Source organism: Sinohyriopsis cumingii, chromosome 10 (genome assembly GCF_028554795.1).
Source record: "Sinohyriopsis cumingii isolate HCF-2022 chromosome 10, ASM2855479v2, whole genome shotgun sequence".
Taxonomy (NCBI): Eukaryota; Metazoa; Mollusca; class Bivalvia; order Unionida; family Unionidae; genus Sinohyriopsis; species Sinohyriopsis cumingii.
The window spans coordinates 14,061,571-14,087,587 of record NC_142970.1 but is presented as its reverse complement, the minus strand read 5'-3'; the positions used below and the strand labels follow the sequence as shown (position 1 = coordinate 14,087,587).

Here is a 26,017-nt window from a genome sequence, read left to right as displayed (position 1 = left end):
GAGCAATCAAATGGACTGCATTAACAGTCACGTCATTTATGTTTACTTGAACGTTATAAAATTAACAACCATGTCTTGCCTAATATACATGACATAAAAAAAACAAGACAAACAGAAAATACACAAACTATGTAAACAGAAAAATGGGTCCATTTTTGTTACCTCAAACTTTGCATACAAATGAATCAATAACTGGAATGTAATCACCAATCACATATATACTTGCTTCAAAGTAGGGTCCAACAGTAAACAACACAGACCCTCATCTGCAATTGTATAATGCACAAGCAGATCAAGGTCTCTGTTGTTTATTCTACTGATTACTCCTAACAAACTACATATACACAGATCTGCTGGCATATTAAGCAATGGCAGATCTGAGACTATGCAGTTTGAATTTACACCTGACTTATAGGCAAGTAACCATGGTAAACACCGCACCTCTAGGAAGTATAAAGTAGCCTCCAGCTACTACTCTAAACATTAATTATCCTACAGATAAACAAATACAAACTTACTGTAAGTCATCTTGGCAAATAATAGGTGGCCCCTGTGACATTCTTTTCTGTGACATCAAAGCAAACTAGATCAGTATGGAGTTGCAAAATATATATTTTTTTCAAATTAACTGCTGATAAAAGTCAATTGAGAGGCTAATCACTGTCTAGAAGCCAAATTTTACTTAGTGGTGCTTTAAATCAACTATTGGTAAAATCCATATAACCAAATTTTACTTAATGGTGATTCAAATCAACTGCTGGTAAAATCCATATAACCAAATTTTACTTAGTAGTGATTCAAATCAACTGCTGGTAAAATCCATATAACCAAATTTTACTTAGTGGTGATTCAAATCAACTGTTGGTAAAATCAACATAACCAAATCTTACTTAGTGGTGATTCAAATCAACTGCTGGTAAAATCCACATAACCAAATTTTACTTAGTGGTGATTCAAATCAACTGCTGGTAAAATCCATATAAAACGCTATTAATATGGTCTAAAACCTGCTCCAGTGGCCTATGTGGTTTGTCTTGGATGCAGAAGATCATGGACTCAAACCCTGGCCGAGTCATACCAAAGACTTTAAAAAATGGTACTAACAGCTGCCTTGCTTGGTGCTCAGCACTGTGATTAGTGTTAAAACCTTTTGGCATGGCATCAGAATAAAGTGGCTTGGTGGAAACATGATGCTACATGTCTGCGGCATGATGTCCCAGTGCTAGACATCAGTAAACTGCCACAATGCTGACATCAGAGTGAAATAGAGATTTATAAAAACAGTTTTGCTTTTTCTGGAGCCAAACTATGGAATTCCATACCTCCTTATATAAAGCTTCATGGTGGACATCTACATTTCTGTATGATTTTGTTTAATACAGTACTATTACTTTTTACAACCTTGTTATCATGTACTCAACTATAATGTTTACACATGTTTGCTACTACTATTTGTATGGAACGCTCTGGTGGCGTAGTGGCCTAATCATTAGAGCATCGGATGCAGCAGGTCACTGGTACAAACCCCAGCTGAGTCATACCGAAGACTTTTTAAATGGTACTAACAGATGCCTCGCTTAGCGCTCAGCAATAAGAGGTGTTAGGACTGGTTGGCCAGGTGTCAGGGTAATGTGATGGGGGTGATATAATGCAACATGTCTGCAGCATGATGCCCTATACAGTGCTAGACATGATTATTATGTCACAATGTAGACAAAAATATTGGAATTTAAAAAGTAATATTTTATTCAATTCTAACCTATTCCCTTTCATAAATTTATGATGTTAGAATTTCAAGGACTTGTTTTAAAAAATTGATGGACTTTTCCAGAACAAGATGAACTTTTTCAAAATTCAGGGAGTTTTCCTTGCAAGTCCTCAATTCAATGACATTTCATGGTAGTGCACAACATTATTTATTTAGCCTATTATCCAAGAATAACTTAATAATAAGTTCAGAATATGTGGAAAGTAAAATTCTGAACAAACATAATTTTATGACTTGTAAAACAGGACACCAAACAGAGAGTACAAGTCATTTCCTATTTTATGTACTGTGTGGCTGGGGTTAACCACATTAACAACAAACTTGTGCAGCTGAAACAATGACTGCTATATTTACACCTGGTCTGTCAGCTGTAATTTACATGACACAGAATCTAACAATAAGTCTTCAATACAACATATAAACTCTGCCCAAAATAAAAACTGCTGGAAATTTATTTGCATGTCATTTGGTCATCCTTTGTAAGAGGAATTTTCCTTGTCATTTGTCAGTGAGAAAGGTGACTGGTATTTGAGAGATCTTTAGTAAATGTACAAATACTAAATAAATTAATGTGAAAGTGATGTGTACAAGTACACAGCATTTAATTACCCTATACTGTCACACTTATTTATCTCTAGACCAGACACTGTTTACTAAGCCTATAAGACAACCATCTGAAACTGATTTGTTTCATTTGCTTTGGTGTGAACATCAACACAGGAAATATTTTATTGCTAAAGCAACTGGAGTTAAGTGCCTTGTCCAAGGATTCACCATAGCAGCCAAGGCAAATCAAATGATATGATCTGAACCTGTATCCTGTTGGTCAAAAGTGCATGCTAACCATGAAGTCACTCTGACTCTTGCCTCCATTAGTCATGGCATGTTATCCATTCAGTCACTGTGGCTCCTGCCTCCTTTAGTCAGGGCATGCTATCCATGAATCCACTGTGACTCTTGCCTCCATTAGTAATGGCATGTTATCCATTCATTCACTGTGACTCTTGCCAGTCATGGCATACTATCCATTCATTCACTGTGACTCTTGACTCCATCTGTCATGGCATGTTATCCATTCAGTCATTTTGACTCCTGCCTTCATTAGTCACCTCTTACACAACCAATATTTCTCCTCTGATAATCTCTGAGGGACTAACATATAAAATATTCTAAACAGATGGGCTGGTATATCATCAGAAGAAAAAAATTCAATTCATAAGAAAAATTTACTCAAATATTTCAATTCATGAGCAAAAATTTACCCCAATGTTTAATTCATCAATAAAAATTTACCAAAATGTTTTAATTCTTAAACAAAATTTTGCCCAAATATAGAAGTCAAAATTGGCCATTTTTACCAGTTAAAGCCTTATTATAGGTGCATTATGGTATACTGGCAGGAATTTCAATACCGGTCAACAGCTAATGATTTTTCAATATATATTTTTTTATAAAGATCTCCACCTACAACTCCAGAATTTTAAAATACGTTAATTTTTTAAATTTTTTTTATAATGCATTGCATATTCGATTTAAAATGAATCAGCCAATCTTTCACTGGTCTATGCCCTGAAGGTGCATGCTATGTATAATTTGGAATGGTTGAAGGCGCTTGCATAAACTGCATTTCCATCTAAATCACATGAGCCATAAATGTTCAGTCTCTTTCATCTCATGCCCACCCATCTGCTCATTAGCAGGAGTGGTCACTGCATACTACTAATAAAGCGAGGCACATTTGTGACTTTCAGCTGAATAAAGAATCAATGGTTTGTAACAATTTATCCCAAAGTTCTATAAATCTTGCAATATGGATGAGATCACACAAAACAGAAACATGAGATTAGCTGGCTGACATCAACTGTACAAAATATATGGATGATGCCAGTAATTATAAAAAAGGCAAACAGTTTATGAACAGTTTGACCACAACACATGGACATGACAAACACAAATTATGCATAATGAATACAATACACAAATTATGCATAATGAATACAATACACACATTATGACCTATATAAGATATTTACTGTATTCTACTTTCTTTGATTCTATTAGAATCTGTAATTCCTTTACAATTTGTAACACTTTTCTGCACATATGTAGTATTATAAAGCAGTAGTTTCTGCTCACGGTTCTGTCTACCACACAATAAATCTTGTTATGTTGATTGTTTTTATTGTTAATTTTCCTTATTATTCTCTCACGTGACAACTTGCAATTTCCAAGGCTTCATTATAAAACTTTTTTAACTAGAGATATTTTTTAATGTAATTAAGAGATATCATATTCATTTTAAGAATTATATACATGATGCAATGGTTCAATATCATTATCAATGAACTTGATTATTCTGCATGACTTATTTGTTCCTTTTAAATAAGATGGAAGTGATAAAGATCAAGTCAACATGAATTTCATTCAAAATCATATAATACAAGAAAATGCTATCTATCAAATTGTATATTTCTTCACCAAGGACTGGTGGTTTATAATACACCAACACCATTTCACCTTATGTGGATGTAAAGATCCCCATGCTTTCCACTAACAGTGCTGCCCTCTATACCACCAGAGGATGGTTATGCCCCCTTCCCCAACGTCCTGTTACTATTCCAACTTCTCATACTTTATTTCATACTGAAACTCTTGTTAATACCATTAAAAAAAATACTCAAGTTAATCACTTTCAATCACAGTAATTCACAGGGTTTGGGACCTATAATATTGCAGCAATTGACATTTAGAAAATTGTCTAAAGCAGTGATTTCCCTAGAACTAGGATATCTAAAACATATAAACTTATGGACTCAGTGTAGATACAAACATATGTACATAACAGCTTTAAACCTCAGCATAAACATGGGTATATTGGTGCCAATTAAAAATAAAGTTCAAAAACTTTAAAACTGAAGAATTTAGGAAGATAAATCCTTCCAAAATATTTGTAAATGTGAAGTAAAATAAGATATATGCAAGGTAAAGATGAATAAAATTTTGACAAGGTACTTAAAATAAATAAAATAAAGATAATGGTAAAATGTAAAGCTCTGTAATATAAAATAGGTTGCAACTAAGATCAAGCTATAAAAGACATGGCTCGAACCCATGATCTCCCGCATCCAAGGTGTACACTGTGACAACTAGGCCACCGGAGCTGTCAAAGGCACATCTTGAGCACAGATCAAATATATGTACCAATTTTCATGGAGACATGGTCAATGATTTTGAAGTCATGCTCCAGAAACATTAATGTCTAGACATGTATACAAAACACATCTGTATCAGTGATCTAATAAATGTACGTTTTATGTGTGTGTGATTTGGAATTTTTACATAGCTTTAACAATTTCTCCGTCATATCGCTATGATGTCTGCAGTATGGCAGTTTATAGTGATGCCTAGCACTGGGGCATCATGCCGCAGACATGTAGCATAATGTCCCACCCAGTCAAATTATCCTGACACCAGGCCAACCAGTCCTAACACTAACTTCTTAATGCTGAGCGGCAAGCAAGGCAGCTGATAGTACCATTTTTCTAAGTCTTTGGTATGACTCGGCTGGGGATGTAACCCATGACCTACTACATCTGAGGCGGACGCTCTAACCACTAGGCCACCAGAGTGGTCGTACGTACGTTTTATGGAGATATCGTGAATGGTTTTGGAGTTAACACCAGAAATGTACATACATGTCCAGACATACACACAGAACAAACTAATATACTGTACCTTGCCAAATTGGTTAGGTGGGAGATAAATAAGTTGATGCAACCATGGGTGTCCACACATAAGAGCTAGGCCACCTCCCAGCCAAACAAATTCTGTAGGCACCCTTGGATGCAACAGTATATAAGGTACGATAAATAAGGTCCCATTATTTCAGTTGATCATAAATTAAATTTTTGTTTTCAACAATGAACAAATTAAGTGTCCAGTTAGTTACTTTTTCTTTTCATAAAGATGAGAGACCAAATATTACAAAACATCCTGTCATGACACCTGATGTTACATATATTGTATTACAGATCATGTACTTACCTCGGACCCTCAGTGCTATTTGTTATATATCAATTTATATTGAAAATTACAAATAATCATGTTTAAATTTTATACCTGATACAGATGCTGTCAACAATGAAAAAACTATTAGAAAAACAGTACTGACCTAAAAAAATAATTACTTCTTGCTGAACGTGACCTGTGGTGAAATCAACTAGTGTAAGTCATGCCATATTAAATAGCAGACATGCCTTCTTAAATATCATTACTATACTGTGGCTTGGTAAAACAGCTTAACCATGAAAACTATGCAGGCAATCAGACAATAAATACACCCACAAACCTATATGTAATTCATGGTCATGTTCCACTTCGTCATGAGATCAGGATGTGGCCTCAGTACATTTTACTACTGTACAAGATAGTGGCAAAGTCAGCATTTTGAATTTTTTAATTATATTTATTGCTCTCCTGATGTATCTTAATAATAATGTGCTAAGAGTCAACTTGGAGTAAAAAGAGTTAGCCTTGAAAGTATATGTTCCTGAAAGTTTAAACAAGTGTAGAACTGACCATTTGATTTTTTGGGGAGGGGTGTGTGTCTTAAGCCTGGGTATATTTTATTCTTTATTCTGAAGATAATTTCTTTATTTTAAATAATAGAATGATTATTCTTTTTTCGCCAATTAATCAGAGCAGGAATATTTTTTTTGGTGCTAGAGATCTGAGTCAAAACATTTTTCAACCCGCTTCTAATTAAATGACCAATCACTAAAAAAATTTGAAGTGTGTTTTGCTGTAGAGAAAAACAGAGAAAGAGTGGGAATTGCCCTCAATATTACTCGTTTACAAATTATTACAGTTGAATAGTTGAATTCATCTAGAAAGACCACCAATTCTAACCCCCACCCACCCAATGGTCTCCCTTAACATGTCATAACACTATATACTCAATAAATATATGAATTGAGAATCTGGTCTCTCATGACAGGTAGTTTATTATAGCAGTGTTCTTTTGAGACAGGTTTTACTAATTTTATATACAGCTATATGTCAACAACGATACATGCCCACAACACTTGTTTCTAGTTGTATATGTGATTTTGTTTAATGGTGGATTGAAATATATTACGTCACATAGTTCATTTCACATTCCTTCAATTTTTTTTTATTTTTTTTAGCATGCATGTTATAACGCAATAGTAACAACAATGAATTATATGATTAATCTGTGCATGTACCTATTGTTTGCATAGATGTCTGCCATGAGGATTTGTACATGTACCTATTGTTTGTACAGATGTCTGCCATGTTATTTGAATTGTACTTTGCATAGAATAGGGTCTGATGGAGAACAGTTATTTGTGATTTACCCTTTTGAAATCTATTATTATTATTATTATTATTATTATTATTATATTTTATTATTATTATTATTATTATTATTATTATGAAATTATTAACTATTATTATGTGAAAAGTCTTAAAAATCAATTATATTTGTCAAATGATAAGAACAAATTTACAATATATTCATAATATGTGATGTTCTCTGCACCCCCCAAAAAATCAAGGGCAAATTAATTCAAACTGATTACGATGATGTACAGACAAAATCAAGGGCAAATTAATTCAAACTGATTATGATGATGTACAGACAAAATCAAGGGAAAATTAATTTGAACTGATTGAAATGATGTGCAGACAAAATCAAGGGAAAATTAATTTGAACTGATTGAGATGATGTGCAGACAAAATCAAGGGAAAATTAATTTGAACTGCTATTAACTGATATTGTAAAAAAGAAATTCAAGGGAAATTTAACTGCAATGGATCAACAGTAGACAAAAGTATCAACAGAAAGTTAATTTGAACTGCGATTAATTCATGTACAAAAAAAAAACACGGTAAAAATTAATTTGAACTGCAATGGATTGATGGTGTTACAATAAAAATCAAGAGAAAATTAATCTAAACTGCAAAGAATTGATGATGCATTAAAAAAATCCTGGTTAATTAATTTGAACTGTTATGGATTTCTGGTAAAAACCAAATATCATGACTAGTGGTAACTAACATCCCCGATCTATATTTGCATATAAATACAAACAGAAAATAACTGAAAACAACAAAATGCTGAGCTACTGCTGTGTAATGCACCCACACATCAGGATCTGGGTCTATAGCTGGATCCAACTTGTATACTGGTATATACTGTTATTATGTCTTAAAATCATGTGATGACAAATCATCAAATTCAGTGGGTATCCTGTGTACTCTCTCAAGTGGTAATGTACCAAAAATGACCCAATGCACAAGAACTTGTTAATAACTGGATGAGTTAATTTAGAATCCAGGTTGCTATTATGATTACTATAAACAGTTATAAATGGTACTTTTAACACATTACTGGCTATATCATGGTGAGAAAATGTGAGTTATGTATCTAGTACTTGGGCTGGCTGGGGGCAATATCGAAACCACAACCCTTGAATTGGTCTAATGATGTACTCAGCTACTGTGCCTTTCCTCTCAAACAAAAGAAATGTCTGTCCTTCCTTATTTGAGTGATTCTGATTGAGAAATCTCCAAAATATAAATATATATTTGGATCAATGTTTATAATACTTGTGAGTGTTAATAACAGTTCAGAAATAACTCTTAGTAGTCATGTACTTAAAATTGATCAGATGTATACTAAACTACTCCAATGACTTAAGTTAAACACTTATACTATTTGTAATAATTGGCTTTAAGTACATGTACCACTGGTGATGAGAACCAAAAGCACATGCCGATTTCCATGAACACGGTCCTAAAAAGACGACAGAATGAGAGTTAATCATGCATCATATTTACACATTTTTTTTTTCTTCATTAAATCCCTCCTATGTTCATAAAATTTCCTTTCTACTTAAATGGAGGGAAGTGGAAGATTTCACCCTAGAAATGACAATGAGATTTATATTCAATGACACTACCTTAGAAGCCATATGCAAGAAACATCTACAAAGAAATCTGTGGGTTAGTATGGTGCTTTTGGAAGAAGAAATTTTTTAAATTAAGCTGATTGGTTACAATAAGTTTCTCTACTATCATTATTAATGACAGACCAACATAATTTGTATTTAAAAGAATAAGACCTTCAAACCAATGTGCTTCCACAAAATTTCTACAAAACATGATCAAATATTGTTGGGCTTTTCTTTTCAGAGGTCACTGAACAAGGTCTTCTTTTAAAATAACAGCCATACTGGACAGAAGATTTGCCTCTTTTGAACTTCTGAAGATGCCTCTCATTAAAATTTGGGCAAATTCTGTTCTTGTATATGCTACTGTATATGTGTCACTGTGTGTTTGTGTAAAAACAGATTGAACTAACGTGTATCATTCAAATTTTGTACACTTGTACATAATGCTTTCTGTTAAGTGGTTTAAGTTGTTCCAAGGCTTTTCTATTTTTAGTAGTGGTGGCCATATTTATCTTTTAAAGAATTTGAAGACCTTTATGCATGCTTACTAATTTTATTCAAATCTCTTGAGCAGTTTTTGAGAATACATCATTTAAAGGCTTTTCTATTTTGTTGGCAAGGCAGCTGTATCAGATGACAGATCCATTGATTAGTTCTGAAAGGCCGTGATGCCCATATGCTTATCTAAACTTATGAAAAACTTGTCAAACAGCTTTTGTGAGGTTGTTGTTGTTGTTGTAGGGTTTAACACCATTTTTCAGCACAAGATAGGCTATACATGGTGGCCAGTATATATCATTAAGGAAGAACTCAGGAAAATCCTGGAAAGAACCACCAACCCACAAGAAGCTACTGGCAAGCTTTCTCACATACCAACGCTGGCAGAACCTGAGACTCGAACCCAAGCAGACAGGTGAGATGGCTATGATCCATAACGGTGATTGCTTTAGACCACTTGACCACTTTGGGCCCCTTGAGAAGTTGTAAATAACAACTCTGAATAGCTGACAGACACTGCAAGACAGATGATGGACTTTGCATGATGAATACTGTCATAATCACAAAGGATGATAACATGAACTTACCTGGACTTGCAGCCAGGTGAGCTAAAAATCCTCTCCAGTGAGTTTGGGAGGAGGTAAAGCCTATGAGGAAAACTGTTTTTGTACCAGAGTTTACTTATTTGAAGAAAAAAAATTCTTTAAATTTTATGAAACTTGAGTAATTCCAATCTTCAACTGACCAAAGTTCTTTGTGAATACAAATTATATCCTTGATAAAATAGCTGAAAATGAGGACAACTATCAGATATTAAATACAATTATGAAGTAATTCAAGTTTGCAAGAAAATACAAAAAAGCAGGACATTTTGCAAGATTTAATAAACCTTAGATCATGTACATTATAAGATCAGTGTTTGATCTGTTCTAGCAATATGGCTAATTTGAATAGCTAAACTTTGTCAAACAAATAATTTCAATTCCTCTTCTAATTCCTGTCATGTGATGGTGAAATTTGAACTGAGCATTAAGAAGTCAGTAAGGGTATTTTGAGATGCATTACAATATGGATATATTTTACAAAAAACGCTTCCTTAAATGTGTTTTTAAATATTTTATACTGACAATTCAACTAAAAACAAATTTTTAAAAGAAATTGCTAAATGTATTAAAATTATGCAAAACAATTTAATTTTAATTATTTATTCCTAATTTGTCAGTATATATAATTTTGCCTTAAAAAAGTCCATATTGTATGTTGGCACATTCAGTCAATACAAACAATAATATTGATTCAAGTTCCACATGTTCCATGCACATTTGAAATGCATGTACTCAATCATGAGAACACTCAAACGAACAACAAACATGCCAAGAACTAGTCTTGGTCCTTAAGTGGTTTGAAGCATTGAGAATGGCATGATTAGCCTCTTGATGATCACGATTCAGTAATGGGGAGCTAGGTTTTGTGTTTTGCTGTGTTCACAAAATCACTCCATAGAATTTCAAAACAAACATTTAGTTCCATACTGCTGAGTAAAATACCCAATTTATTAAGTTTTTATTGGGAGCTCATTTTGCAAATCTTCACTGTCTGCCTTTTTAGAACATAAGTCTAAATATGGTATGGCTGAATACTTGTTTTGCAAACGACTATGTGATTATACACTTTCACACAGGATTTTAGTGAATGTGGTTATTTTAGATTCACATGGCACATTCAGCTAAATTCTATCATCAATTTATTGTTCACTAAATTCATTCAAGCTTAACAGTGAATCAAATAAAATTCACACCTCAAAAATCTTGCACATTTTCTTTGCCAAATCTTCAGCTGTTTGCAGTAAATTTAATATCTAGTAAAGAAAATATACCATTTCATGAAACAATTTAGTATCCAAATTAATCTAAACCAAAAACTTGACCAGACATACATATGAACAGACAAGAATAACATGTCCCTACAATAATTGTGGTGTGACATAAAACATTATGTAAAACAGTCAACCAAATACACAAAAATCACAATTTATATTTCAAGCCGTATCCTGATTTCTTCAAATTATTCCTATGTTCCAAAAATTGTCAACAAACTTTTAGGATGACCCTGTCCAAAAATGGTCAAGTACTTTAACATTGATATTGCCACATTTTTCTAGGGGCATATATATAATGACCTTCCAAGGAATATGGATGAATGAGAATCGAAATAAAGAAAATAATCACCATTTAAAATTATGCATAATCAAATTCAACAAAATTACATCTGTTATTGAAGTAATCCAGTACTAAATATGTACATAACCTGTACATCTTGTACTATAATATTGAAGTACATTATAAATATTGAGATTCACTATTACATAATGAAAAGTAATACATGAACATATCCACCAATCACAGAAATGGCATTATAATAAAAGACCTTACAGTGAGGGAAAACTTTAGAAGAAATAGCCAGACCAGTGATATTGATACCTAATTTCTACTGCTGCATAGATCCCTGACTTATAATAAACAATTAGCTTGTAATAGCCCCTTATCACTCAGGCTGAACTTCCGATTCCAGGTTGGCTTGCACAGGGAAATGGTGTAGATTTGAAAGCATCAAGTGTTGATTATTACAGAAATGAAAATTTTGCTCATTGCCGAATATATCGTAGATCACAAAGAATAAAAAAGCCCCATGTTTTATCTGGCAGTGGACTGTGTTGGTCCCATCCCATGTTTTATCTGGTAGTGGACTGGTCAGGGTAATGATAAGGAGTAGTCTTTGGGTGTTGCAATATTTCTTTACATCAAAAACAGTAGTAATTTTACAATAAATCATTTACAATAAATTGAAGACAGATTCAACTGAATTTTGTACATATTTTCTTGTATATTCATGTCTATATATTTTATATGAATCGTGCCAAGGGTCACTTAACACAGATTTTTCCATTGGCTAGTAGGGCTATCACAGATGGAATCAACTGGCTCTGGAGAAACATTACTCTAATCAAACAAAAGTTAATAACAGGGAATGAAACTCTATTCGATACAATGAATTTACAGGAATCTGAGACTGTCACATTAGACCACTGCTTCTTTATAAATGAGAAACCCACAATGATAAAGTCCAGCAATAACGAGTTTCAATGTTTCCATACACATTTTACGCACGTATGGATAAATTTCAAGCCCCAAAAGTCCAAGAAAAAAGCAAACATGCATGGCATTCCTTTTAATTAGCACAAAACATTCTCAATTTTAACTAATATATAAATTTTTCGAAAGAATTTGCTTTCAAAATTACATGACACTGTTTCATGATCAGGAATTATTCCATCCGATTTTCTGATAAAATAAGCCTCGTACTCACTGTTTATTCTCTAGACTACCAGGTATATAATTTTCTTCTTTTTCCAGAACTGTGTTGTTCAATCCAACCTGGAATTACATGACCTGACCTTTGTACGCTAGGGCGCTAACAGTACAGTGATGGTGTGTGTAGGTGTCATTTTTTCCCATGATTAATACACTGTAATAAGTTACTATTTCTACCTTTACATAATTCTGCACATTTTGTTTCCAGATGATTAAATGCACACCACTTCAAAGTTCAATAAAACTTTTATAATACCATTATTACATTTATGGAAAATAAGTTTTTCCTTTTATTTATTTAATGCGGGCCTTTCAATTTTAAGATTTACAAATATTTTGAACAAGTGTTCCTAGAAATGTGTTGTCTTGCTTACAAATATTGTTATGATGCCACAGGTAAGATACTTGGAATTATTATTATGTCACAGGAAACACCTTTAAAACAACGTTAATATTATCCTGAAGTTTCAGTTGCACTGTTTAACTTGTGCAGAAGATAATGTCATATTCAAAAACTTTTAACACCAGATCTTAACATGCTCACTACTGTGACATCATCACCACCACCATGTTGTAATTACCATTTCCACAGGAAAAGTGACACACAGTTTATACTTATCGCAGACAAAACAATATTAGAAATGCATCATTTTGTACAGAAATTAAAATCAAACAGTTAACTGGTGAAAATTCTTTAAAAATTTAGATTTAATCTTAAGATAATTATATATTCTTGGATTCATCATTTGTCTTTCATGAAAGCTACAAAGCATGGCTATAATGACCCAAGAATATGATCATACTGTGAAAACAATAAGCCACATCCATGAATTTATGTACCAATCAAAGTGTCATATTCTAAGTCCAAAACCACAAACACTGATGAACATTCTACAAAAATCCAGAATACCAAGAGTATCAATTACAAAGAAATAAAAAATCAAATTTTCATTTTTTAAAAACTTTTAAAAATTGAGCATTTTAGTGAAACTAGGATTAGATTTGGACGTGTCTTCAATTAAAGCCTCACCTTTAACATCACAATAATAGCAAATCCCACTATAGCCACCCTAAGATGTTCCTCTCTCCCAAGCCTGTGTCTTTATTCCGAGCTGACAGGTTATGGCATAGCTACCTTCTTTTGATCTACTTTTTATTCAGGTGATTCTGAAGTTATATACCTGTAAACGTGCTCAGATAAATAGGTCATCTCAAATGGCTTCTCCAGTTTCTGACTTAATCGTGTGCAGGCCATTTTCTTCTTACATATGAATATCTGTGTGAGTTGGGTATAGCTAATCAAACATTAAGTGAGGAAGAGTCAAAGTAAAATGCTATCATGCTGAACATATTCCTTGTCTTTTATTTGTACAACCATCTTTAAACCTTCCCAAAAAAATGTAAAACTGTGCTTCTGTGAAGATGCAATTTTCTGACCCAGGACAATGACCTACAATATTCTTTACATCTTTACGTATCTCTTGTTTTGGATACAATGAGGATCAAAAAAGTGACAGAATGGCACAAGACAAAGAAAAGATCATGTTACATCATGAAAAGAAACTCAATTCTGGTATTCAGGTGTAACACCCAAAAAACTACTTTATTATGCCTGGAAAGTACATATGACTTAAATAACCAGATTTGGCTTGAGTATTTTATGACACGGCAACTTAAATAGTTTATAAAGTGTTATGACTATTGGAATAACGTGCCTGACCATGGCTGTGCCACAGTAGTCAACCTTTACTGTAGAATTTAAAAACCCACACAATGAGTTTCATTTTCTAACTCCAAAAGCACTATCTCTTAAATAACCTGCCTATAAATAAATTTCAATATCTTTTGATCTCGGTGTTCAAAATTTTACATACACAATTACACATAATGATTAACAGTTGTTGAACTGGTTGCATTCACTTAATGGCACATGGATACATCAAACCGTAAAGCGTTTTAAAACCCAATAATATTACTTCTCCAGGGTAACAAGACCTATTTTCTGGGAAAATAATCCATATGTTCACCCACAGTTAAGGAAAAAATTTCTTGTTTCAACTTATGACTGACTGGCATACAGATGGAAGGATAAGAGTAACACATCACAACCCCAGCAGGAAATACAAAATTTAGGTGTATATTATTCTGTAATAAAACCTTTTTGAAAATGGAACAAAGGTGTATACATGCAAAAATAAATTCCATTGCCAATGGAAACACATCAGGAATAACAGAAATTGTGCACTTAAAGCTTTGTACATAGGACTGATGCTGTCTCAGGCAAGAGAAGCTCAAGGCTTCCAGTCAACACATTAACCCCTTGAGCTTTTTGCCATTTTTGCCTGAAAATCAAGTAGGAAACACATCTTGAAAGCTATTTCTGAATAGACTTGAAAACACCAAATCCCCGGTCATCTTTCAATAACATACTGCCTAGTTGTGTTAGAAACATCATTTTTCATTGGCTATTTGACTCGCGCATGAGCAGAACAGTAAAAGTTGGAGTTTTGGGTGGGGTTATGGGTTTTTTGCTAAACGGAGCCATTATTTTGTATGGAGAACACTCTTTATTCCAAATGCCCATCTTATCCTACTTTTTGCAAAGGCTCATCTGTCTGTTTGCAGTTCATACCGGTTTGCCTTAGATCTGAGACCAAAAAGTCTAAAATGCGACACAAAATGGGATTCCGACCACGGGCGAATTTTGCGTTAAAAATAGTCGGGTCCAAAAAATGAGGTTTTTCTATCTGTATTTTGTAGTGCAACTAGATATTCCAAATTATTTTGTATCATTGTAGAGCTACATCTGTCTACCTTTCTATAATACCACCCACTTTAGTGTATCATGCATGACCATGACGCTACAGGGCTCGGCAGCAGGCTACTACCTCCTGCCTCGTAAAGTCGTCGCTAGGGGTTAATGTGTTAAAGAGTTGCTGTGACAGCTGATTCAGACTCGGGTTGAACAGAATGTGAACACATTACATTATAGAAGTATAAGCAAATAACTAAAGAGAAGACTCCATATGTTAGATGGCTGTATATGTGAATTCAAATAAGGCAAACAATGCAGTAACTGTAAACACTGGGTGATTCTATATGTACAAATATAGATACTGATTTCATATGCAGATGTATATATGATTTTTCCAACTCTCCCAATAGCCATTCAGACAAGTATTAAATGAGGCATTTACCGTACATGTAACCATGTGCAGCTAAAAATGGCTACAACTAAATGGATTCCATACTGTATATATCAGGGATACACAACCTTTCTCAGTCAAGGGCCACAAACACTAATTTCTTTAATATAATTACTGTTAACAGGTCAGATTTCTGTGTTGTTTTAATTTGCCCTGAGGGCCAGACAGAACTCATTCATGGGACAGGGGTTGTGCACTACAGTTATATATGGTATCACACTGACAACATACCTGCATACCATATGTGCATCTACACACCACATCTGCATCCACTGTATGCATACACATCTCTACTTGTGGAATCTTAGTTTAAGCCAACAAACTACTAATTAGATTCATTAACAAAGTGTCAACTGTGAATTGTTTCAATAATTGAGTTGTAATATGGTTATAAAAACAGAAAAGAAAACACAATTCTCATTTAAGTGTGAAAATTGGGTCACAGTAACCAAGTTTTGATATACCAGAGTTACTCTTGTCAAGATACATTTAAATACTATGAGTGAGAGTAATGTACCAAAGGTGTTACAACAATTAGAAGAAAATACATGTCATTTAAGTGAAAATAAGGTCACTGTAACAAAGTTTTAGGATACCCGAGTTAATATTATAATGCATCAAAAAGACACAAGGTCACTCACGTATGAAAATGAGGTCATAGTGACTAGGCTTTGGCATGACTGAGTTTCATTCACTGACATGCATCCACACACCAATTTTCCTGAGTATACATGGAATAGGATCCTGGATATTAAGTATGCAACAGATAGCTGAAAAAATGAAAATCACTCATGCATAAAAATTAAGTCACAGCGAATGAGTTTTGGTATGGATGAGTTACTCTGAGATGCATCCACATAATCAATTTCATAAATGCACTCAAAATCAGGTCCAATATATTGCAGGCATAACACACAAGCAAAGGAAGTAACAAAGACACAAACTTGTGAACAAATACATGATCCCCTTCCAACTTTATTTTCAAGAGGATAATCAAGCAATAGATTTGTATTTCAAAATAATTGGACCACTCAGCAATGTAAGTTTTCAATATGAACAAAATCTGCATTTTTGCATTGTCGATCCATACATCCACAACCAATAAGAAAAATGCATTTTATGCAATATACAAACATTATGCTTGTGGTCAGCCTGCTTTTCAGAAAATATAGATCTCTCATTTAATATGGTGTATGGAGAAAAATGTGTGTGTGTGAGATCTGGATTTTTAATGATACTGTAGCAATATGATTGAAATTTTTTTTAAAGTTCGTTAAACAATTTTAATCATATTGCTACAATGTCTGTCATGTGGCAGTTTACAGTGATGTCTACCAGTTGGGCATCATTCCACAGACATGTAGCATCACGTCCCACCCAGTCACATTATCACCACACCAAGCCAACCAGTCGTAACACTAACATCTTTGTGTTGAGTGCCAAGCAAGGCACCTGCTAATACCATTTTTAACAGTTTTTTGTATGATTCTGCCAGGGTTCAAACCCGTAACCTCCCACGTCTGAGGTTAACACTCTGCTTCTACTAGATTCCAGTAGCCGCTGTAAAAATTACAGCACAGAATTTTTTCTCTATCTTTTATTCTTACATTATAACTTTTATTCATTTATCAGAGCCATTTTTGTGCTGACATACCGTGAAACCACCTTTACATGTGTGTGTGTGTGTGTGGTTTGGATTTTTAATGTAGCTTTAACAATTTTTCAACAATATTGCTACGATGTCTGCAGTGTAACAGTTTAGAGTGATGTCTAGCACTGGGGCATCATACCACAGACATGTAGCATGATGTCCCACCCAGGCTGACCAGTCCTAACATTAACTTCTTAATGCTGAGCACCAAAGAATTAGCATGACCTGTTTGTTTTCTATGTAGCAGGAGCGCCAAAAAAAGAAAACACTGTTGTTGTTGTAGGGTTTAACGCCATTTTTTGGCACAAGATAGGCTATACATGGCGGCCAGCATTAATGGTGGCGGAAAAACCCGGGAAACCCCCAGAATGAATCACCAATCCACAAGAAGCTAATGGCAAGCTTTCTCACATACCCACACTGGCCGAATCCGAGTCTCGAACCCACACAGTGAGATGGCGGTGGTCTGTAACGGTGAGTGCTTTAGACCACTCGGGGCCCCAAACTCTGGAGATTAAGTAAGGATGGATGGTATCTATACCAAGCCACTTGGTCTGGGCCAGGTTCTGACTGGTCAGTAAAGCCAACCTTGCCAGGCAAATGGACCTGATAAAATTTCCCTACCCATCCATCACTAGTTTTAAGTATAAATAGATGGATAAGGTAGATAAGCAAATTTAAAAAGAAAACAGCATGTTTCCAACAAACTGAATTTCACTGGACTGTAACTTTTTTCCCAAAATTTACCAAGCTAGGAAAAGCAAAAATGTAGCAAGCTCAGCATATTATCAGCACAATTTTTTTCTCCATAAAAGTATAGATAATCAAGCACACATATTAGTGACATCTCTGCAGACCTGAGTCATATCACAATTAATATGTTACACTTGAACTCGGTTTTAGAAAGGCTTCACTAATTACAAAACAAGAAACAAGAAATGATTATGTAACATCTGTAAAAGAAATATATTTCATATGCAAAATAATATAAAAGAATCTAACTGCCAGCACTTAGAGAAATTACATTTCCCATGAATGTCTAATTCAGCTGCAGAAGGCTTTCCTCTAAATGGCACACTGAGGTTTATTCTCTAAAGAGGCAGATTACGGTTCGTTCTCTTGATATATCCTCCACAAGAGGTCATGCTTCTGTTCATTTGCTTCTAAAAGGCTCATACGGAGGTTCATTCTCCTTGAAATGACACGTTTAGGTTCACTGTCCTCTAAAAGCAGTACACAGACCCAAAGCAATTGCGGAAAAAAAGAAAGTCAAGCTTGCAATACTTTTATTTTACCTATTCTTCAAACACCAACATATAGCTAACATAAATCTGCAATGACATCCCGTTGTTCTCTGATAAAATGCAAAACTTATTCAACCATACCCACTTTTCTATAAATAAAGTTTATATTACACCTGCTCATTGAGGAAATAATAAATTTCTCATGAAATGTGTATTGCATCAGAAGCATGAATTGAATTTTCATGTCAATACTAAGCATGTTTTAATAATATATGTCTGGAAATGCTATTTTTATTTTGAAAACAAAAATTAGGATTCCCTGATGTTGATATAAATTAAACTTTTCTGCATCTACAGCATCTATTCTGTAATAAAACTGCATGTCATCTTCTATCTTTTAATGTCTGTACATTTACAGGTGTGTGCTTTCTATTAATCATATTAAATTTTGGTCAAAGAGAAAGTCGTCCAAAATACTAAAACCCCTATCAATTTGAAAAACAAAAGGGAACTAATACCATAATTTTGTAAACTTCATAACACAAGAAAAATACCCCAAAAACCTGAGCAGGAATGTAACATTGGTAAAGAACTTCTAAAACATAGCTTTAATGAAAACACAGAACTCTAAGATATATATCAAGATTTAATGAAAAGAGACTTAAAAAGTAATCTGCTAAAACTTTAAGTCTATAATAGTTTTCATGGTACTTGTCATGCCTGTAATGAACTGTTTTACTACTCTGTCAAAACTGTCACTACATCTATAAAAGTTTTCATGGTACTTGTCATGCCTGTAATGAACTGTTTTACTACTCTGTCAAAACTGTCACCACATCTATAACAGTTTTCATGGTACTTGTCATGCCTGTAATGAATTGTTTTACTACTCTGCTTGTAAAATAAAACTCACCACATCTACAAAAGTTTTCATGGTACTTGTCATGCCTGTAATGAATTATTTTACTACTCTGCTAAAACTGTCACCACATCTATAAATGTTTTCATGGTACTTGTCAGGCCTGTAATGAACTGTCTGACTACTTTGCTAACACTGTCACTCAGTCTATAATAGTTTTCATGGTACTTGCCATAATTTCATCAGTACTAGTCATACTTTTATTAATTGTTTTACAACCATACTTTTGCAGATATTTTCTGATAGTTCATTTTTGTCCATTCTTCCATCTATCCATTACAGTTTTCTCTGCTTCTACAGATTGGCAGGACTGTTGTGGGGAGGAAGTGATGATCAGGTCAATAAAGGTTCATATTTGGGATGCAGCCTCCAGCAATAAGCTGGGTTGGGATCAACCTGACCATTTTTGGTATAGTATGATATTCCAGATAGATGAATTGATGTTCAGTTGGGGCTAGGGTGAGAGGGTAGGCAGAAACAAAATAAACAAGAGGACCCTGATGGCTCATCTTATCATAATAAAACTATGGTACAGAAAGAAAAGCTTGGATCTGTTACATTGTCTGATGATGCTGGTGTCATTTATCTTCTTTCCTTGGGAGACACACATGCATGCACACACACATGCACACACCCATACACACATTCATTCATGCATGTACACACCCATACATGCATGTGCGCACATACACACACACCTTCTCCACATAAAAAGGGTCAAGTTCACAAACCCACCCTTTACGAATATACACTTTAATTGGCATTACAAGCTGAATTAATCTGTGCAGTCATCATGAATTCCTGGTTTGGCCCTTACCCTCTGGAGCCCTGCCCCTGGTATAATAACTTGGACACCATTGAGGTCAGAACCCAAGAGAATTACACTCCCTCAGTGGTTTAGGCTCTGGACATGTGACCAAAATATTGCAGACCAGAGTCCCACCATCTGATCAGCCTTGCTTGAGAACAATTTCTCAGCATCATTACTAAAATAGAAAGACCTTTGAATAACTTCTGAAATCCCTTTATGTCAGGATACTTTCTGCCAAATCTGGTCAAATTCTCCTGAGTAATGCTTGAGAAAAAATCCTTCTCAGTTTTTACAACAAAAAATTTATAGTGGCCATATTTGATGGTAAATCAGCATCATATTCTGTTCATTGGTTTTTGTGGAAAAAGACACTTATGGAATACAAACAAGACTCAACCTAATGTTTTTGAGATCTAAGGGCCTGTTCAATGGTTTCAGAGGACAAAGCTATTGAAAAGTTTATCTATCTTGTAGTAAAGGTGGTCACGTTTCACAGCAGATCAGAATCAATTTTGAAAAACCTACAAGCCAAGATCATTTCAATAAAGTTTGATCAAATTCTGTTGTGTGTGTCTGTGTCAGTGTGTGTGTGTGTGTGTGTGATTTGGATTTTTAATGTAGCTTTAACAAATTTCCAGTCATATCGTTAAGATGTCTGCAGTGTGACAGTTTAAGTGATGTCTAGCACTGGGGCATCATGCCGCAGACATGTAACATGATGTCCCACCCAGGCCGACCAGTCCTAACATTAACTTCTTTAATGCTGAGCACCAAGCGAGGCAGCTGTTAGTACCATTATTGTAAGTCTTTGGTATGACTCGGGGAGGGATCGAACCCACGACTGCCCGCATCCAAGGCAGTTGCTCTAACCAATATGCCAATGAAGCGGTCCAAATTCTGTTGAAGTTGTTTAAATGTTTTGTCCGTTTTTATTAATGGTGACCATACAGTGGATTGGCATCACTGGACCAAATCTGAAACAGCTTCATGCGTGGATCCATTCTTTCAAACAGCTTTATGCGTGGATCGATTCTTTCAAAGAGCTTCATACCTGGATCCATTCTTTCAAAAAGCTTCATGCCTGGATCCATTCTTTCAAAGAGCTTCATGCCTGGATCCATTCTTTCAAAAAGCTTCATGCCTGGATCCATTCTTTCAAATTTGGTCAAATTCTGCCAAGTGAATATTTGAGAAGACATTGTGAATAGACAATGGACAATGTACAATTGACCATAACATAACGTAGCTTTGCTTTATTGCCGGGTGAGCCATTACACTGTTGCACTGACAAAGAGACACTAGTTTTACAAACAAGGAGTTGTTCTTTTTTACAAAACCTGACTTTTCAAGAGTGCTCGCTCACATATTTCCCTGCAGATTATGAGGGTTTCAGAATAATGCATGTTTTCTAACGTTTTCATGAATTCAAAAGCAAAAATGTGACATTTATTTTCTGCAGTTACCCTGACTGCTGTAGATTGGTGTTTAATTGCTGGTATATTATACATAAAATTGTGACATGGGGTATTATAAATCAACAATGCTGGAAAGAAGTCATTCAAATTCAGAAACCTGACATTTAAATGTGAATCTGTGAAGTCTATTTAAAATCAGAAGAAAAGGAAAGGTGATACAGCCATCTTTTCGTTATCGATCATCTATTCTATTCTTATTTTGACCTATAAACTGTGTGGTTTTGACTTGCTTGATATAGTACATAACAATTTGAGAAATATATCTGTGACAAAGTTATCAATTAATAGCATCCTAGCACCTGGGAAACTGGCAACATACATTAATGTACAAGATGAAGGATCTTGAATACTGTATTGCACTTCATTTGGTGCTGCATTCAAAAATATCCATTTGTCAGCCAAGGAAATGTTAAGTTTTGAGTGGCAAGGAACTTCTTTGTCACAACCCCAACAATGTTTATTTATTTTGATTCCATGCAAAAGAAACCACTGTAGAATTTCTCCAGACATGTGGTGGGGTTTAACTCAACAGTCAACAAAGGAAGGTGTACAAAAATAAACACCACCATAAATATAAACCATATAGTGGTTTACCACTTTAAAGACCATCAGCACCACCACAATCACCAAACAGCGGTCCCAGACAATAAAGTCACTCAGTACCTCTACAATCACAATATGGTGATCTCTCACTATAAAGCCTTCAGCACCACCACAATCACCATGCAGTGGTCCCTCATATTTAAGCCCACCACTACCACCACCATACAGTGATCACAGACTAAATTCACTCAGCACCTATACAATTAGTGTATGGTGGTCATTCACTTTAAAGCCCCCAGCATCAGCACTACTGTAGCAATGGTCCTTCATGATAAAGCATCCCCCTGCACCACCACAATTTCTATACAGTGATCATTCGTGATAAAGCCCACCAGCAACACCACAATCACCACACAGTAGTCCTTCATGATTAAGCCCCAAGGCATCACAACAATCACCATACAGTGGTCCCTCATGATAAAGCCCTCAGCACCACCAAATCACCATACAGTGGTCCCTCATGATAAAGCCCCCAGCACCACCAAATCACCATACAGTGGCCCCTCATGATAAAGCCCCCAGCACCACCAAATCACCATACAGTGGTTCCTCATGATAAAGCCCTCAGCACCACCAAATCACCATACAGTGGTCCCTCATGATAAAGCCCTCAGCACCACCAAATCACCATACAGTGATCCCTCATGATAAAGCCCTCAGCACCACAATAATCACCATACCCTGGTCTCTTGCTGTAAAGTCCCTCAGCACCACCACAATCACGAAAATTTGATTCTACACATTGAAGCCTCGGCACCCCACTGCACCTTTTGAACATGGTCATGATAGTGAATCCCATTAAATTCTTTACATTTTGTTTTATAAAGTTAATTTATTTAAATCAATTTATTTCTTGACTGTTGAGAAACAACTATAATCTTGATTTCACATCATTAAATATATTAATATTTGTGTTATGTGCACAAGTATGAAACAGCCTTATCATAAAGACCTGCTTCAAGCAAGTGTCCTATTTAACAAATAACTGCATGGTGTTAAGTGATATAAGCTTATTTGTGGATCAGTCAATCATCATCAAAAAGGTACACCTCTCCCGTGATAACTTGCGCACAACAGGGTCCACAAACATAGACCACACTGTAAGCAAGTTTCAACAACCACCATGTGTACACGAAAAAATCTGTGTATTACATCACTGCTTTTTGTTTTCTTGATGAGTCTGGTTCCCGTAGTGGTGTTTAATATTATCCTACCAAATCAGCAGTCCACAGAGCAGGGAACAAGACTAACTGCTGATACACCACATAACAAGATTCCTTTTTCTTAAAAAACACAAGACGTTTATTTCGTGAGGCAATCATCTACGTCGAAACTCAATTTTTGTATTGTTCAATTAGTACAATATTGATGTTGTTATTTTGTTCGAAGTAATAGTGAATCTTATCATCCCTGAAGACATCTCTAAGTGCCAGTTCAAGTATTCTCTGAAACTCGCTTGCCCACAATGGTCCGTATCTGTGAAATCGAGCTCTTTATTTTACGAAGTATTCATTTCGCTTGGCTGCCTTGTTATCTTTGATCTCCGTTATGAAAGAGTCGGTTAATTTAAGGTAGTTTAGGTTACATACACAACAGCATTTATAAGTGTTCGATTGATCAAATGAAGTGAGTTCATCTGACATACGACCAGGGCCACTAGATTTTAAGTTTGTAGGATTTTCGTGCCTTTAAACTTTTCTTTTATTCCACCTCCTTTATTTGATTCAAAAGACATAATTAATTCAGTGCAACAATATAACAAATACTTCTGTAAGTCAGTTATCAAAACACGGTCATCACTTAATTAGGTTCTAAGAGAAACGCTCGCTGACATAGCTGTCACGGTAGATTGACGCATTTTACGTTTAATTACAAGAGGACACATTACATTTATGATGATTACACTTAAAAGGAACTAAAAGATAAAACTAGAAAACAACTTTTACCCTTCTGCTCAGAAGTTAATGTGTTAATGGGTACATTTTGATGATGTCACCAAATCTAAATATTCCTTGCATATTTAATCACTTGTGTATTGACATTGTACAAAAATTACTAATTTAGCCATTTCTTGATGATTTGTACAAAAATTCAAAAATTCTAGTTAAGACATTAACCCCTGGCAATGAGTTAACGTGGCAAGAGGTAGTAGCCTACTGCCGAGCTCTGTAGCGTCATGGTCATGCATGATACACTAAAGTGGGTGGTATTATAGAAAGGTAGACAGATGTAGCTTTACAATGATACCAAATAATCTGTAAGTTCTAGTTGCTATACAAAATACATAGGGAAAAACCTCATATTTTGGACCCATTTTTTTTCTACCCAAAACTGGCCCGTGGTCGGAATGCAATTTTGTGTCCAGATTATATACTTTTTGGTCTCAGATCTAAGGCAGACCGGTATGAACTGTGAACAGACAGATTAACCTTTACAAAAAGTAGGATAAGATGGGCATTTGGAATAAAGAGTGGTCTCAATATGGAAATAATGGGTCCGTTAAGCAAAGAAAAAAAGAAAGCCCAACTTTTACCCTTTTGCTTATGCGTAAGCCAAACAGCCAATGAAAAACAATGTTTCTAACACAACTAGGCAGTATGTTATTGAAAGATCACCTGGGATTTGGTGTTTTCAGATCTATTCAGAAATAGCTTTCAAAATGTGTTTCCTACTCGGATTTCAGGTGCAAATGACAAAAACCTCCAGGGGTTAATATGCTTTTTTAATCATACTTGTTTTTTTTATTTCTCCATACTTTATACTGTGCATGGTTTCCCACAGCCTTGAATTGGTCTTGTGTTTTCATAGCGTCTAGGATTTTAGTAGTAAGCCAATTAGGTTGGATTTCATTCTTTACTGGATGTACTTTCAGTGGTGCATGCTTACCAGCTGGACTAGGCCTAAAGATTCAATAAATTCCATTCAGTTGTTCCTTATTCGAGTATTGAGAAGGTCCTTATTTATATCGCTGAGTATATGTTTCTTTCACCTGTAAAAGAGCATCTTTCATTGGTTTCAAAAAGTTATCATTCCAAAATGCTTTGGAGGAAGGTGGTCTATAAATGAAACCAACTAAGAATATTTTGCATTATTTGAGAAATTTCCACCCAGATACTCTCAATTTCATGTGACTCCAAGTCAAGTCACCTTTCTGCATTTACATCTTCCCTAAAGTATACAACAAAACCTCCCCCTGCTGTCTCTCTGTCCCTGCGTTTATTGTAGCCTTGACGGTGTAACAGATTATCATTGTGGTTAGCATTTAATTTGGAATTCACAATCTAGGTTATCATACAACAAAATGTATTTGTATAATAAAGTCATTTTAAAAGGTATTTCTTTACCTGTATTGTATTACTGGTAGGAGACCATGTTAGCCTAAATTAATGCCCAGTCAAAGCAAGCCAAGATTTTAGTGTAACCTTGATAATGATACCAAAACCATTCAAACAGGCCAGCAAGATAAACTTGTAATTGTTTACATACCCACTGTA

The 26,017-nt window shown here is 34.9% G+C and overlaps 1 protein-coding gene across 6 annotated transcripts in view; it reads right to left on the bottom strand.

Annotated features, from left to right (window-relative positions):
• The window catches only part of LOC149789623 (band 3 anion transport protein-like), a 256,790-nt gene that overhangs the window by 112,929 nt on the left and 117,844 nt on the right, over positions 1-26,017 (bottom strand). The window contains exon 1 of one of the 6 annotated variants that reach the window (XM_089971656.1): positions 13,645-13,731. The exons of 1 other annotated variant lie outside the window; for it this stretch is intronic. Coding sequence is in view for 3 of the 5 variants with exons in the window: in XM_089971655.1 (XP_089827781.1) it covers positions 163-176 (14 nt within the window). In the remaining 2 variants the exon portion in view is untranslated. Of the gene's footprint in view, positions 1-162; positions 316-5,939; positions 6,062-13,644; positions 13,732-26,017 lie in introns of those variants that run through there. 4 more of the 6 variants (XM_089971658.1, XM_089971655.1, XM_089971654.1 and 1 more) reach the window with 4 other exon arrangements.